The 13,950-nt window shown below is 53.6% G+C and overlaps 1 protein-coding gene across 1 annotated transcript in view; it reads right to left on the reverse strand.

Moving 5' to 3' along the window:
- Positions 1-3,992: 3,992 nt before the first annotated feature.
- Positions 3,993-13,950, reverse strand: part of LOC134432893 (olfactory receptor 14J1-like) — a gene marked incomplete at its 3' end in the record, with an annotated part of 102,526 nt that continues 92,568 nt past the window's right edge. The window contains exon 2 of the mRNA XM_063181766.1: positions 3,993-4,520. Coding sequence (XP_063037836.1) covers positions 3,993-4,520 — 528 coding nt within the window. The remainder of the gene's footprint in view (positions 4,521-13,950) is intronic.

The raw sequence follows: 13,950 nt of genomic DNA on the forward strand, positions 1-13,950 counted from the left end.
AAGACCCTCCATGGCTGACAATCAATCACACTCTGTCCCTACCCCCACCCCACCATTTCTGCCATCCAAGCCCTGGCACTCAGAGCAGCCTTGTGCAAATCTGAGCTCCCTCCAGCCCAGGCTGCACCTGCAGCTTTCAGCTCCTTGGCTCCAACTCCCACCTGCTTTCCTTGGAGAAGGAGCTGCCCAAGACACAGAGGGATGTTCAATTTCTTGTCAGCCAACAAAGCCAAGGGAAGGCACAGCTCCGTCACATGCAAAAGTAATTCCTCTGCTGGATATTAAATCTTCTTTCCACAGCAGGCAGCCTCAGAACAATGGAAAACACCTTCTGTGCCCAGCACAGATCCCAAGGTCCCCCCAAACCCTCCCTGCCCCAATTCTGCCCAGATTTGCTCTTTGCACACACGAGTCACATGCTGAAGTCAGGAGCTCCCTCTATGCCCAGTGGGAGGAAAAGAGAGAAAGGGGATGAAGAGCTCTCCTGTGCAGAGCCAAGGTCCAAGTGCAGCCCCTGCAGTGGGAACCACAACTCATCAGGTTTGTGTCCTTTGGATTCAGGGCCTGGTGACACTCAGAGGCACAGAAAGGTTTCTTGCCAACAAACACAACAGGAATATTTGAAGAGTTTAATAACCATCACAGCTCTTCCCTCGGCTCCCTGTCATGTCCCAGCAGCATTTCACATGTCCACCATCCCGAAGGGATTTCTATACAGAAACAGTTCAAGACAAAGACATAAAAAAGGTAATACTGAGATAGATATAACCAGAATGACATATTTAATTCATATTGATTTGAACTTCTTAAAGATTTGGCCACTCCTTGAGATTCAAAGCATGAAACCAGTCAGCTGAGAGGCACTTGAATGGCCAGAGAGCATATGGAAGAAGAAATGTGAGAGCAGCAGGAAGGACATGGATCCAGCTGGTCTAGTAAGAGATGTAGTCAGACATGGCTATTTCAACAGGAGAGGTAGAAACACCAGATGGAAAAGAGAGATTAAATAATAGAATGAGTATTGGTCATACAAGTAGAGAGGAAGATCAGTACTGCTTCTCCTGCCATCAGTACACTTCCAGGAAATTCCCGTTCCTGGTGGGAAAATATTGCTATTTCTTAATAGTACTCAAATGATCAAGATAATAAAGATTCACTTGTATATTATCAGATAAACACGTATTAAAACCTGTGCCCCTTTCCAGGCAGACATCAGTTGTGTGCCTATGAACAAGCAGTGCCACTTGTGCCCTGAGGTTCCCAGCTGGGGTTGGATCTCTCCGAGAGCACCTGAGGGAGAGCAGAGCACCTTGTAAGCTGCAGGTCCCTGACAGCCCCGCAGGGCTCCTGTCCTGTTAACATCTGCTCTGCTCCAGGCTGAAACAGGGCCCAGCATGGTGCCGGGATCATCAGAGAGCTGAGGTGTGCGCTGGAATTCAATGCCCTCCCTACCCTGCAGCAGCCCTGCATTTCTGCATTTCCCTTCTACAGCCTTGGTCTCCAGCACAGCCATGGAGGCTCTTTGGGCTCTGGACTGTTGCTGCAGCCCCCAAGGGCAGCTGAGCTCTGCCTTTGGCACAGTCAGGCCTGGCCAGCGCAGGCCATGCTCAGCAATTGCTTGTGTGTGTCTGGCCTTGCTGTCAGCCCCGGCAGCGGCTGCGTGGCCCCTTTGTGGCCCTGTGCTGGCCCAGCCATGGTGGCCCAGACCCTGTGAAGGCCCAGCCCAGGCCAGGAGCATTGCGGCTGGGAATGGCCCCTGTGCTGTGGTGCCCACAGCAGCCTTGGGGCTCTGTGCCCCATGGCCTCCCTGCTGGGCAGCCTCTGCCAGCTCCTGCAGAGCCCGTGGCACCTGTGGGCCTTCACAGACAGCCCTGCCCTGGGCTCTGCCAGCCTCTGGGCCAGCAGAGAGGCAGCCAGAGCTGGCCATGGCCGGGAACAGGCCCCGAGCCCAACAGGAGGATGGAGATGGGCCACAGCCAAACTCAGCCCAGGCCAAAGCTGGGCCCAGCAGCCAGGGCTGCTAAGGCCTGGGCACAGAGGCTGGCACTGACAAATGTCCTGGGCCCCCTCCCTGCTCTGTCCATGCCACCAAGGCCACAGAGCAGCCTCCTCTCTGGGCCACTTGCCTGTTTGCAATGCCTTGCACAGGCACTGGCCCTGCCCCACAAGGCCTGGCCTGGGTCCTGCCCCTGCACGCTCAGCCAGGCTGAGATGGACACTGATGGTTTCTGGACCAGGCTCTGGTGGTCACCTCTCATCGCAAGGAAGCCCTGAGGAAAGTATTTGAACAGGGTTGACTACTGGAACATCAATGGGTCTCTCATCCTCTGAAAAACTCAGACGATCTTCTGATCATATGTGCCTTTTTTTCCTCAGTGTGTATTATGCATGAAATATTATTTTCAGCTACATAATATTATTCTTCTCCCTTTACCAGTGTTATCTGACACAAAACACCTCCTCTACATATGGATCCAGGTGATCTGTATCAGACAACACAAGAAAGAATGCAGCAGGAATGATTTGTCTCTGCTCCCATCTGTCCCATCTCCTCTGGAGCTGGAGGCGCAGCCCCAGCACTTGGCAGGGCTCAAGAGCTCACAAGCTCAGCTCCCACCCAGAGAACTTGCAGACCCTGGGCTGCTCTTCTTGGCCCCTGCACGCTCAGCCAGGCTGAGATGGACACTGAGGGTTTCTGGGCCAGGCTCTCTGAGCCCAGCCCAGCTCCCTGCAAGCTCTGCCAGCTGCCCTGAGCTCTGGGAAGCACCAAGGGCCTCTCCCCAGCCCAGCCCAGCCCAGCCCAGCCATCTCTGGCCCCACAGCTCTGCTCAGGCCAGGCTGCTCTGGGCATTGCCCCACAGCCTCAGTCCCTGGCAAGGGCACAGCAGCAGCTGCAGCTGCCACAGGACTCAGCCCCAGCCATGGGGAAAGGTGCCTGGCCAAGGGAAAGGAGGCTCCCTGGGTGCCCTGCTCCCCTCTACAGGAGATGCTGAGAGCTCTGCAGCCCCTGCTGCCATCCCATCTGCTCAGGGCAGCACAAGAGCCCCAGCCTTGGGGCCCTCAAGAGCTGCTCCTGCTCCAGGCCCAGGGCCCATGCCAAAGCTGGGGCAGCCACAAAGCTGTGCCCATTTCTGTTCATTCCTACTGTGATAAGAATAGTATAAAATTTTTTACAAAGTGGTTGCATATTAATTTATTTCACATAGATACAATGTGAGACTCCCTTCTTACACAATTTCTCTGGGTCACACAAGCAGGAGGGATAATTAAATTGAAGGGGGTGGATAAAAGCATTTCTTTTATTTATAACAGAATCAGAAGCAGAAAGCAATTTAAAATATACTTAAGGGCAGACTTGGCCTCTCATGATATGCACTGAGAGCTGCTGACAGAGGAAAGCAGGCCTTCTGTGGCTTGTTCTGGTGGGTTACCTCTGCTGAGTCCATGTGCCTCTCAAGCCACTCTAGCACTCCCCTCCTTGGCTGCACAGGGGAGAGAAAATGTTATGGGAGACAAATTGTGGACTGAGATAAGGCAAAAGAGGAAGTTTTTACAGGCACCAGCAATGAGGAAAAACCCCAATAATTTTGTTCTCTTCTTCTGTCAGCAAGTGATGTTCAGCCACTTCCCAGGAAGCAGAACTTCACCAGGTGGAGTGGTTTATCAAGAAGACAAACACTGTAAATAGGAAATGCACCCTATTCTTCCTCCTTCCTTAGCTTTTATACCAGAACTGGTGCCATACAGTCTGGAATATCCCTTTGGTTAATTTGGGTCTATGACCTGCTGTCCGTTCCCAGGACCTGACCCACTTGAAGCCCCTTGAGGGAAAGAGAATTCTGAGAGACGGCAGGAGCCAAAGCAGGGGTGTGTTGCCAGGTCCTTTGTCGCTCCCAATGCAAAGCACTGTGAGCGCTCTTATGGGACAATGAAAAGGCTGAAAAGCATCCAGTCACAGCTTTCCTGAGAGATTCCTTGAGCTGCTGGTTCCTCAGGCTGTAGATGAGGGGGTTCAGGGCTGGGGGCACCACCGAGTACAGAACTGACACTGCCAGATCCAAGGATGGGGAAGAGATGGAGGGGGGCTTCAGGTGAGCAAATGTGTCAGTGCTGAGGAACAGGGAAAGCACAGTCAGGTGAGGGAGGCAGGTGGAAAAGGCTTTGTGCCGTCCCTGCTCAGAGGGGATCCTCAGCACAGCCCTGAAGATCTGCACATAGGAAAAAACCATGAACACAAAACAACCAAAACCTAAACAAAAAGTGACCACAAGAGGCCCAACTTCCCTTAAGCTGGAATGTGAGCAGGAGAGTTTGAGGATCTGGGGAACTTCACAGAAGAACTGGCCTAGGGCATTGCCATGGCAGAGGGGCAGGGGAAATGTATTGGCTGTGTGCAGCAGAGCAAAGAGAAAGCCACTGGCCCAGGCAGCTGCTGCCATGTGGGCACAAGCTCTGCTGCCCAGGAGGGTCCCGTAGTGCAGGGGTTTGCAGATGGACATGTAGCGGTCGTAGCACATGATGGTAAGAAATGCAAATTCTGATGCAATGAAAAAGACAAAGAAAAATACCTGTGCAGCACATCCTGAGTAGGAGATGGTCCTGGTGTGCCAGAGGGAATTGTGCATGGCTTTGGGGACAGTGGTGCAGATCATGCCCAGGTCGCAGAGGGCCAGGTTGAGCAGGAAGAAGAACATGGGCGTGTGCAGGTGGTGACTGCAGGCTACGGCGCTGATGATGAGGCCGTTGCCCAGAAGGGCAGCCAGGGAGATGCCCAGCAAGAGGCAGAAGTGAAGGAGCTGCAGCTGCTGCGTGTCTGCCAGTGCCAGGAGGAGGAAGTGCCCAATGGAGCTGCTGTTAGACATTTCTTCACTCTGGGCATCATGGGCTGTTGAAAGAAGACACTGATAAGCTGGGAAAGAACTAACTGTGTTATACTTATCCTTTTTTGTTATGAATCCCCTCAAAATTACTTCCTTTTTGGGGGAACTTTGCTGAACATTTTTATCTCTGAGCTCAGGTTTAGGCTGCTGGCTCATCTTCAGCATTGCTCTCTGCCAAAGCACCGGGGAACCAAGAGGGAAAACAGGGCTCCCTGTGCCCCAGTGAAATCAGACCTACTCATCCCACACAGGTGCCCTTTGCTCATTTCACCTCTCTCTGTTTCAGGGTGATTGCACTTATAACTTGATTGAACAATATTGTGCAATTTTTGAACACTCCAGTTTAAAAATAATTATCTCCAAATCCTTCTCTCTTTCCCTGTGCACCTGAAAAGGAAGGGATACCAAGGGTTGGTCTGGCTCTCTGCTGCCTGGAGTTGTGCCTACTGGGAGCTGTTTCTCTCTGTCCAAGCTTTGTCCCTGCCAGTGCTGCCCGAGCCCAGGCCAGCCCTGGGGGCTCAGCTCTGCCCTGCAGACCCCTCCCAGCACAGGGCACTGCCCAGGGGGCTCTCCCTGGCAGTAGGGCCTTAAGGGCAGGGCAGACAAACAGAGATGCTACAAGCCAAGGTGCTGCTGCTGCTGTCTGTAGGGAGAGGAGGCTGAGGAGGTATTGTCTGAGGGAGATCTGAGGCACATCTGCTGATGCCCAGGCTGACAGTGCAGGAGTGTCAGTGACACAGGCAAAGCTGACAGCCCCTTTCCCTTCCCTTGAGGAAAAAGGTGAGAGCAGCCCTGGCCATGCAGCACCATCTCCACAGCAGGAGGAATCTGCCCTGATAGGGGTGGCTCCCTCCACCTCCAACTTCTCCCCTGCAGTGTCCATGAGGAGCTGCCAGGCAGGCTGAGAGCTGCCCCTGGCAGGTGGCACATGCCCTGGGCTGGCCAAGAGCCCTGAGGGCTGCAGGAGCTGCTCTGCAGGACAGCCCTGGAAAGCCCTGGCTGCAGCCACAGCTTCACCCCCTGCAGCCGTCCCTGGAAGCAGGAGCCTTCCTGCCCTGTCCGTCTGACGGTGCCCAGGGCAGCCCCGCTCTGCAGCACATTCTCCTCCTCCTTCTCCTCCTCCTGTGCCACAGAGAAACTGGGAGAGTCCTCCTGACACATCCCCCAGGCTCTGGGGTGTGCTGGCTTCAGGAGGTCCCTCCAGGAGCACAGGGGTCATTGCCCTGCACCCACACACTCACCATGCACAGGGCTGTGAAGATCTTTCCCCAAGTGAAGTCTCAGCTCAATGTCTTACCAATCCTGATTGCCTTCAGCCTGTCTCTGCCTGGCTCCTATCCCCTCAGTGCCTGCAGGCAGAGCCCTCAGCCCTGCTGGGCTGGGAGAGGAGCTGGTCCTGGGAAGAGCTGTTCCTTTAAAGCTGAGCAGCACAGACACAGCACAAGGACTTAAATGAGCCTCTTGGGGCTTTGGTGTTGTTTACATCAGACTCAGCCCCGGAGAGTGTCTTCAAAAAACTTCTCAAGAACTCAAAATTAAATTTAAACTCTTAAGTTTCTAGAAGTTTTAATGGGTCCCACTGAAGAATGCAACTGGGAAAGTGTCCCCAGGTTGCAGTTAGAGCAGAACACTGGAGGCAGTGATGACAGCTGGGGACAAACAAGGCCAAGGTGCTTCTGGTGCTGAGCAAAGCTGGATGTGTTTGAGGAATGCAAAGGGCCAAGGCCTGAGCCCCATCCCCTGGCCAGGCAGATCCTATCCCTCCCTCCTTGCTCAGGGCTCTTCCCAGGATGGGCACTGGCATGTGGGCATGTGCAATGCCAAGGGCAGGAGCATGGGGCGGCCCCTGCCAGGCTGCTGAGCAGGGACAAGGAGGCAATGAGGCCCCAGCCCTGCAAGGGTCACTTGTCTCCTGCTCCTGCCTCAGACCCAGGCCCAGCAGCCATGGCCAAAGTGCTGCCCAAGTTGGCTCTGGCAGGGCTGTGTTGCAGCTGCTGACCATCCCTGTGCCCTGTGCAGCCCAGGCTGTCCCACGGTGTCCCTGCCCTGCGCCTCTGTCCCTGCAGGCTGCTGGCATCCCCCGGCTGCCCCACCTGGCTGGGCCCTTCCTTTGCTGACAGCTCTGCCTCCTGCCTGCCCCTGCCTGCCCACACAGAGCCTTGGGCTGCTCCAGGCTCCTTCTGGGAGATGTGTTGTGCCACAGCCCTGCTCTGGCAGGGAAATTAATCTCTCCTTGTTTCCATTCTGGGTCTTCACAGCTGCATTTGGTGACATTATTTCTATCTCAGGTTCATTTCCACTATGAAGAAGAGGTCCAATATATTTGAATCCACCTTTGTCATCCTCACAGGCTGTTCTTGTTCTGCCCTCAGTCTCCACTGAACCCAGGACTTCCAGTTCCCATACAGTGATCATGTTCTTGGGGCCTCCAAATCCCATCCTGGGAGATCTCTGGGCCTTGTCAAAGGTGCTCAGCCCTGGAGATGTGATTTAAGTCCAGGAATGGCTGAGTACATTTTTGCCCAAGATTGTATTGGGGAATATAATACAGAATAATACACTGTATCTTTTAAGTGACTTAGGGCAGATTTAGATTTTCTGTAAGGATGAAATATTTTTTGATGATGGTGGCAGGACACTGGCATAGGCTGCCCTCAGAATTGAAACCCCATCACTGGATGTGTTTAAGGTCAGGTGCTTTGTACAACCTGAATGAGTGAAGGTGTTCCTGGGTAATGGGAGTTTTACCAGAGACTCTTTTCGGTCTCTTCTAACTCAAACCATTTTACATTTCTTTGGTTCTTATATCCCAACTGCTTCTCCACAGGGCTTCAAATACCTATGCACACCCTGCCAGCATTTTAATGTGGCCTAATTCCCAACACTTTCATAAAAAGGAAAGAATTGCCATATTAGGGACATGAATTGTCATGTTTATGGAGGAATCATGAAAAGCCCCAAAAAGCAAAGAAACTGAAAGGAAGGACCAAAATCTCAGTGTGAAAGATTCACCAAGTGGGATACAGGCAGAGATTCTGACAGTGACCTCCCAGCTGACAATGGGGGTTTCTGTCTTGGGGTCTGAGTATCAGGATGGAAGGTCGCTCCCAGGAGGAGTCCCTGTGCATTTTCCTCCCCCATGGCTCTGCCCTTCCTGATCCAGCAGCTGTGGGGCAGCAGAGCGGGGGCAGTGCAGGGACAGGCCTGGTTCTGACAGGGCTGTTGTGGTTTAGGAATGGTGCTCCCAATTTACTACACCTACTACCAAGACCACGTGTCGCCCCAGATTTATATTCCCACCATTGCCCCCCCACACCACAGGGGCTTTGCCTGGCCTGGCCCTTGTGGGATCTCAGCACCTCAGGACTGATGTGCAGAGAGACCGAGACCACCCTTGGGGGGCTCGGGAGTCCTGGAATGTTGCAAGAAGTGTCTGGTGGCTGGACTTTGATCCTGCAAGAGAGACGACACCTGTATGAGGATGGGAGGGTTTCACTGGGGTAAATGGTGAAGGGATAAGTTAATTAGAGTGTAAAACACAGGGTTTAGGATTTCTGTACAGGGGGGTTTAGAGAAGTAAGATGGAGGAATTGGGGCGTGTCCTGTCCTTCTTCTTCTTCTTCTTCGCCTCCATCTTCTGTGGTGATGTTGGCACTTTGGGATTGGTTATTACTAGAAGTGCACTGATCAATAAGGGTGACAAGTATTGGAGGGAAAAGGTAAATATTGTATACGTAACTTTGAGTATAAAGATAGGTGACCGCCCTGGGGGTCTCAGTGTGCTCATGGCTGACATGCTGTGCAGACCTCTGTCGGGCCGAAAGAAAATCTTTTACATAAACAACTAATAAATACTGAAGATCGAGAAAAAACCTGAAGCCTCTTCTCGTCCTTTGAAGCGCGGGCTGTCCAAGGCCATCTCCGAGCCTTTCCAGGCCATAAATCAGCCGGGAGAAATCCGGCAGGCCCTGATTGATCTCAGCCCATGTTTCACAGTCAGGGATAACCTGGAGATGGTGTCCAGGGTTCACCCTTGTGTGGCCAGTCCAGACCCCCCTGAGGCACTTTAATCCTGGCCACCCCATCCTCCTGTCAGTTGTTGTGATGCTCTTCAGTGCCCAACTCTTGGGCACGTGAGCATCCACAGGAGAGAGTTTCACAGCCAACTTCTCCCCCAGACAGAGATGTCTTGCCCCAGTCCAGCAGCCCAGCTGGGTTTTCCTCTGTGCTCCCAACTGTCCTTTTTCCATGGTTCCAGCCACCCCAGAGAGCATTTCCCACCATCCCTGAGTCAGTGCAGAGGTGCAGCGCTGGCCATTTCTCTTGCTCAGAGCTCCAGGGATGGTCCCAGTGCTGCAGTGACTGCAGGAAAGGGGACCCCACAATGGGACATTTCTTGGTCAGATACAGTCAGGAAGAGTGACAAACTGTCTGTGACTCGGGTTTTGGCCTTGCAGCCCCCGCCGTGGTTTGCAGGGAGCTGCAGTGTGGCTCGGCCTTGGCTGTGCCAGGCAGTGCTGGCCTGGGAGAAGGTGTTGGTGCCAGCTGGCCCAGGGAGCTGCAGCGTGTGGGGAACGAGTTCCTCCTGGCCTCCTGCCCCAGGGTGGCACTGCAGGGCCTCATGGAGCCAAGGGGCCATTGTAGCTCTTCAGGGCCCCATGGAATTAAGGGGACTCTTTGGACATTGTGGGGCCTTGTGGGACTGAGGCCATCGTGACACTTTAGAACCAAGGGGCCACTGTGAAACTACAGGGCCTTGTGGAACTGACACTGAAATCACCCAAAAAGAAACTTTCTAACACAGTTTGAGTATCAAAAAGCATTCATTTTTATTGCAGCACTGATCACTTGGAGGATCCTTCCTCCATTCGAGTGCCCCAAACATCATGCGAACAGAGGTTTTATGACACACAAAAGTTCCATATTTATAAGCTATAGAGGTTTTATGACACACACAAGTTCCATATTTATGAGCTATTCCTCTGTGATGCTCTACATCTGGCCTGTAGGCCACACAGTATAAATAATTCCAACTTCATAAGTGATTTATTATATAATTACCTTGCTTATGTAATTCGACCAGTAAGAGCAGGCCCAGGCCATTGGAGACTCAGGCTGCTATTGGCTGGTTAGCTGAGTAGTAACTGGCTCAGCCAATGAGGATTACCTTCATGGGCCTTCTTATCTATATAAATAAGTCAGATCTCAATAAAGCTGCCTGTTGCTGCATGAACATGTACAGTCTAGTCACTTGTCTCCACGGGCAGGAGTTACTCCACTCTCAGGCATGCAGAGTGCTGCCAAAACCTGGCACCACTGAGCACCAGGATGGCCTTGCTGGTGCCAGGAAAGCTCAGCAGCACCTTTTTCTCCCAGCAGCATAACACTGGCACAGGCACTGAGCAGCCATGGGCAGCTGGCTACTGCTGGGAGACAAAAACCCCAAAACTGGGGGGTTTAGATGGCAGAAAAAACGTGGAGGCACTTTTCTGATGATGCCTACTCTCATCAAGGCTTCATCCAGCAAGAGGAATAGATAAGCTAAACTTATTTCTGGATAAACCACGTTATTTCCACCCTGAGGACCTGAGGCTAGCACAGGAGCCAGCAGAGGCCTTTTAGACAGCAAAACATTTTTGCCCATTTTCCCAGGCTGGCTCACGGTCACACCTCACCCATGTGGCTCCAGAGCTCTTGCTGTGTCCCACGGGCCCTTCACATCTGCTCTCGCAGGCTCCAGTGCCCTCCCGGAGCGCCTCCCCGGCTGTCCCAGCACAGCTCAGCACAACTCAGTTTGGGGTTCCACACGCGACGGGGCCGGGGCACCTCAGAGCTGCTCCTTCGGGCAGGTCACCGCCATCGGTCATCGGCTGAAGGCCTAAAGAGAGGACAGCAGAAACATCACAAATAAGCCATTATTCCATCTGTATTCACAAAGCTCAACAGCAGCAGCCTGGCTTGTGGCAGAGGACAAAAGCCAGCACACCGAGCGAAAGGCTAAGGAATTAATTCTGAACCGCACAGCCGAGCAACATCCCCAGTCCCCCGGCCGAACAGCTAAATAGGAGGCAGTGAGTATTTCAGGTGGCGCCTTCCTGCCCCGGAGCCCCGGTCTCCAGCCCCGCTGCCGCCGCCACCCATGCCCTGTACCCCGCCCCCCCTCACCTCATGGCGGCGGTGGCCCCTCATGGCGAGGGAGCTCGGCCTGTCAGAGCCGCTCCTTGCCCTCCTGGCGGCGAGCTGAACGAGCCCAGCCCACCAGAGCCGCTCCTTGCCCTCATAGCGGCGAGCTGAAGGAGCCCAGCCCACCAGAGCTGCTCCTTGCCCTCACGGCGGCGAGCTGAAGGAGTCCAGCCCGCCAGAGCCACTCCCTGCCCTCATGGCGAGGGAGCCCGGCCCGCCAGAGCCGCTCCTGGCCCTTATGGCAGCGAGCTGAAGAAGCCCAGCCCCCCAGAACCGCTTCATCTCCACATGGCGGCGGGGACAGAAAAGGAGCAGGCCTGACCATGCTGCCGAGGTGATTCCACAGACACCGCCCCGCTCGCTTCGGCCGCTCTCCCCGGGGCGGTGAAAAACCTCGGTAATCAGGCACCGGGAGGGACTTTAAGGTCGTCTCGTCCCACTCCCTGCCATGGGCAGGTACATCTTCTACTGTCCCAGGTTGCTCCAGTCCCTGTCCGACCTGGCCTTGGACACTTCCAGCATCCCTGACAGAGCCGGAGCAGGAACACGATCTGTGGAGCTGGGAGAACTGAACTCAAGCACCGGCTCATGGGAAGCAGAGGGCTGGTGAGCTGCCTCTGCTTGCCCCTGATGTGTCCCACTTCGGGCACAGGAGCTAGAAGTGTCAGCTCAGAAACAGCTGCCAGCAACAAAAATCCAGCCCTGAAATAAGCAGAGAAAAAGCTGTGGTGCTGCCAAGTGCCTTGCTGGGAGAAGCACAATTCCACACCTTCCCTGACCTCCACTGGATGCTGTAACATCAGCCCAGTGCTCTGTGTATCCATGTCTGGGCACAGCAGTGTAACTGTAACTCCCTCACTGGGGATCCATTCAAAGGAAGTTTTTCTCTGGGCTTTGTGCTCCATTGAGACACTTGAAGGCCTTTCCAGAAAGCCTGGCATCCCTCCCCCATGCTCCTCATGTGCTTATGCTCTCAGAGCTCAGCAGTGAACTCAGCTGGAGCTGTGCCTTGCCTCAGGCAATCATCCACTCCATCTCTGTCTTCTTCAAATGTTTCATGGTCTATTTTCAGCCCAAGCAGGCAGCTATTCTTCCTGGATGTGGAGTGCTCCTCTCCAGCTCAGCCGGATCCTGCCTTGTCCTGGGAAGCTCTGGGCTTGTTGTGCCCAGGACACTGCTGTGTGCAGGGACAGAGGCTGGTGCTAAGCAGAAGGTGCTTCCCCTGTCACTGATGAACCTGGTGAGGAACAGGTTTCCCAGCTATGCCCAGTGCACACAGCAAAACCTGTCTGGGGAGAGACAGGTAAGAGCAGACACAGAACACTTCATGCTTTTGTTCCTGGGGGTCTCGCTGCCCATGGCCAAGGGCACATGCCCACACAGGCATGGATGATGACTCTGCCAAGACCCTAAGCCACAGCTTCAGTTTAGAACTGTTTAATTCATTAGCCCAGCATGGGGCCCAAATTATTATGCTTTGTCTCTTTAATAAGACATTTTCAGCAGGATTGGGGAGATACTTCAAAAGCTTCCTGAATGCCAAATACCAGAACTCAGCAACTCTCAGTGCCAGGACCAGTCTCTCACTTCCCAGTACAGATTCCCTCTGTGTGCACAGCTTTTTCTCTGCTTGCTGGCCTTGGAGGGGGGCTCAAACAAAGGCCTGCACATCATTTGTGAACTTTGGGTGAAAAGCATCAAACCAGATGAAACACAGCAGAGCCGCTCTGCCATGGGGGTGAAGCCCTTTTCTGTCACAGGAATGTGCTCTCTGCATTAGCTGCAGCCAGTCCCTGTTGTTCATCTTGGCTTGCTGACCACTAAAAAGAGCCTCCTTTTCTCCTGCAAGTGTCCTGGCAAGGCCTGAAAGGACTGAGAAGCTTTGTTCCAAGCCAGATTAGAGATATGAGTTAGTACAAAACAAAAGCCCAGCAAGCCTCCTGGAGAGTTCCTCTAGTCTAGACGCAGCCTCCCCTGAGCTCCCTGCATCCCAGCACAGCCCTGCAGCTTGTGTTCAAAGCAACTCAACTGGCTCCAGAAGCCTGGGTAACCTCTGTTGAGTGAATGTTCAGTTGCATCATAAAGGAGGAATCACATCTGAGTGATTTTGCTCCCATAAATTAGCAGGATGGGTTAAACCAGGACATGAGCACTGTCTGCTGGCACAGTGCATCCACTCAAGAGATCTGCACTGGCATGGAGCTGTAGTGCCTCAAAAGACGTGTGCTCCAAGCTTGCGGTGGGACATCCCCCATGTAGCTGATGTCTGCAGCTCCTGGGGCAGCAAGAGAGATCCTTTACTGTCACCTCAGCCCTGAACACACCCGTGCCCAGGGCTCACTGCCTGCCCCCCGTCACTGCTCAGCTCTAGCACTGCAGGGCTGGTACTGTGATCCTTCTGTACCAATCAGATTTTGGCTCAACACCATTTGGCCACACTGTCAGTCACTGGAGAAAAAGAGAGTAGTACCGTGGGAAGAGGAAGAAAATTCAGTAAACCTATGGAAGAAAAGATCTGTGGATGTACATCATCATTTACCATGGTGGTCACCTCCAGCCCCACAGCCAAGCACGTTCAGGCTTTGGTGAGAAGAACTTTTATCCCCCTGGTGTCTGTCATGGCTGGGGCCCGTGATGATGACACCTCATGGGTGTTGGTGCTTGCACAGCCCTGTGAGTGACACCAGCCTTGCTTGGCTCCCACACAGCAGAAGGCAGGGCAGCCATGGCCTCGATGGTGCCTTTTCCTCTTTGAGGTGCTGCACCCAGGTCAGGGATACCCCACACATGAGCACAGACTGGGAGAAGAGCTCATTGACCAGCAAAGAAGGACTTGGAGGATATAATGGATGAAAAGCTGGACATGAACCAACAGTGGCAGCCCAGA

This window comes from Melospiza melodia (genome assembly GCF_035770615.1).
Source record: "Melospiza melodia melodia isolate bMelMel2 chromosome 7 unlocalized genomic scaffold, bMelMel2.pri SUPER_7_unloc_1, whole genome shotgun sequence".
Taxonomy (NCBI): domain Eukaryota; kingdom Metazoa; phylum Chordata; class Aves; order Passeriformes; family Passerellidae; genus Melospiza; species Melospiza melodia.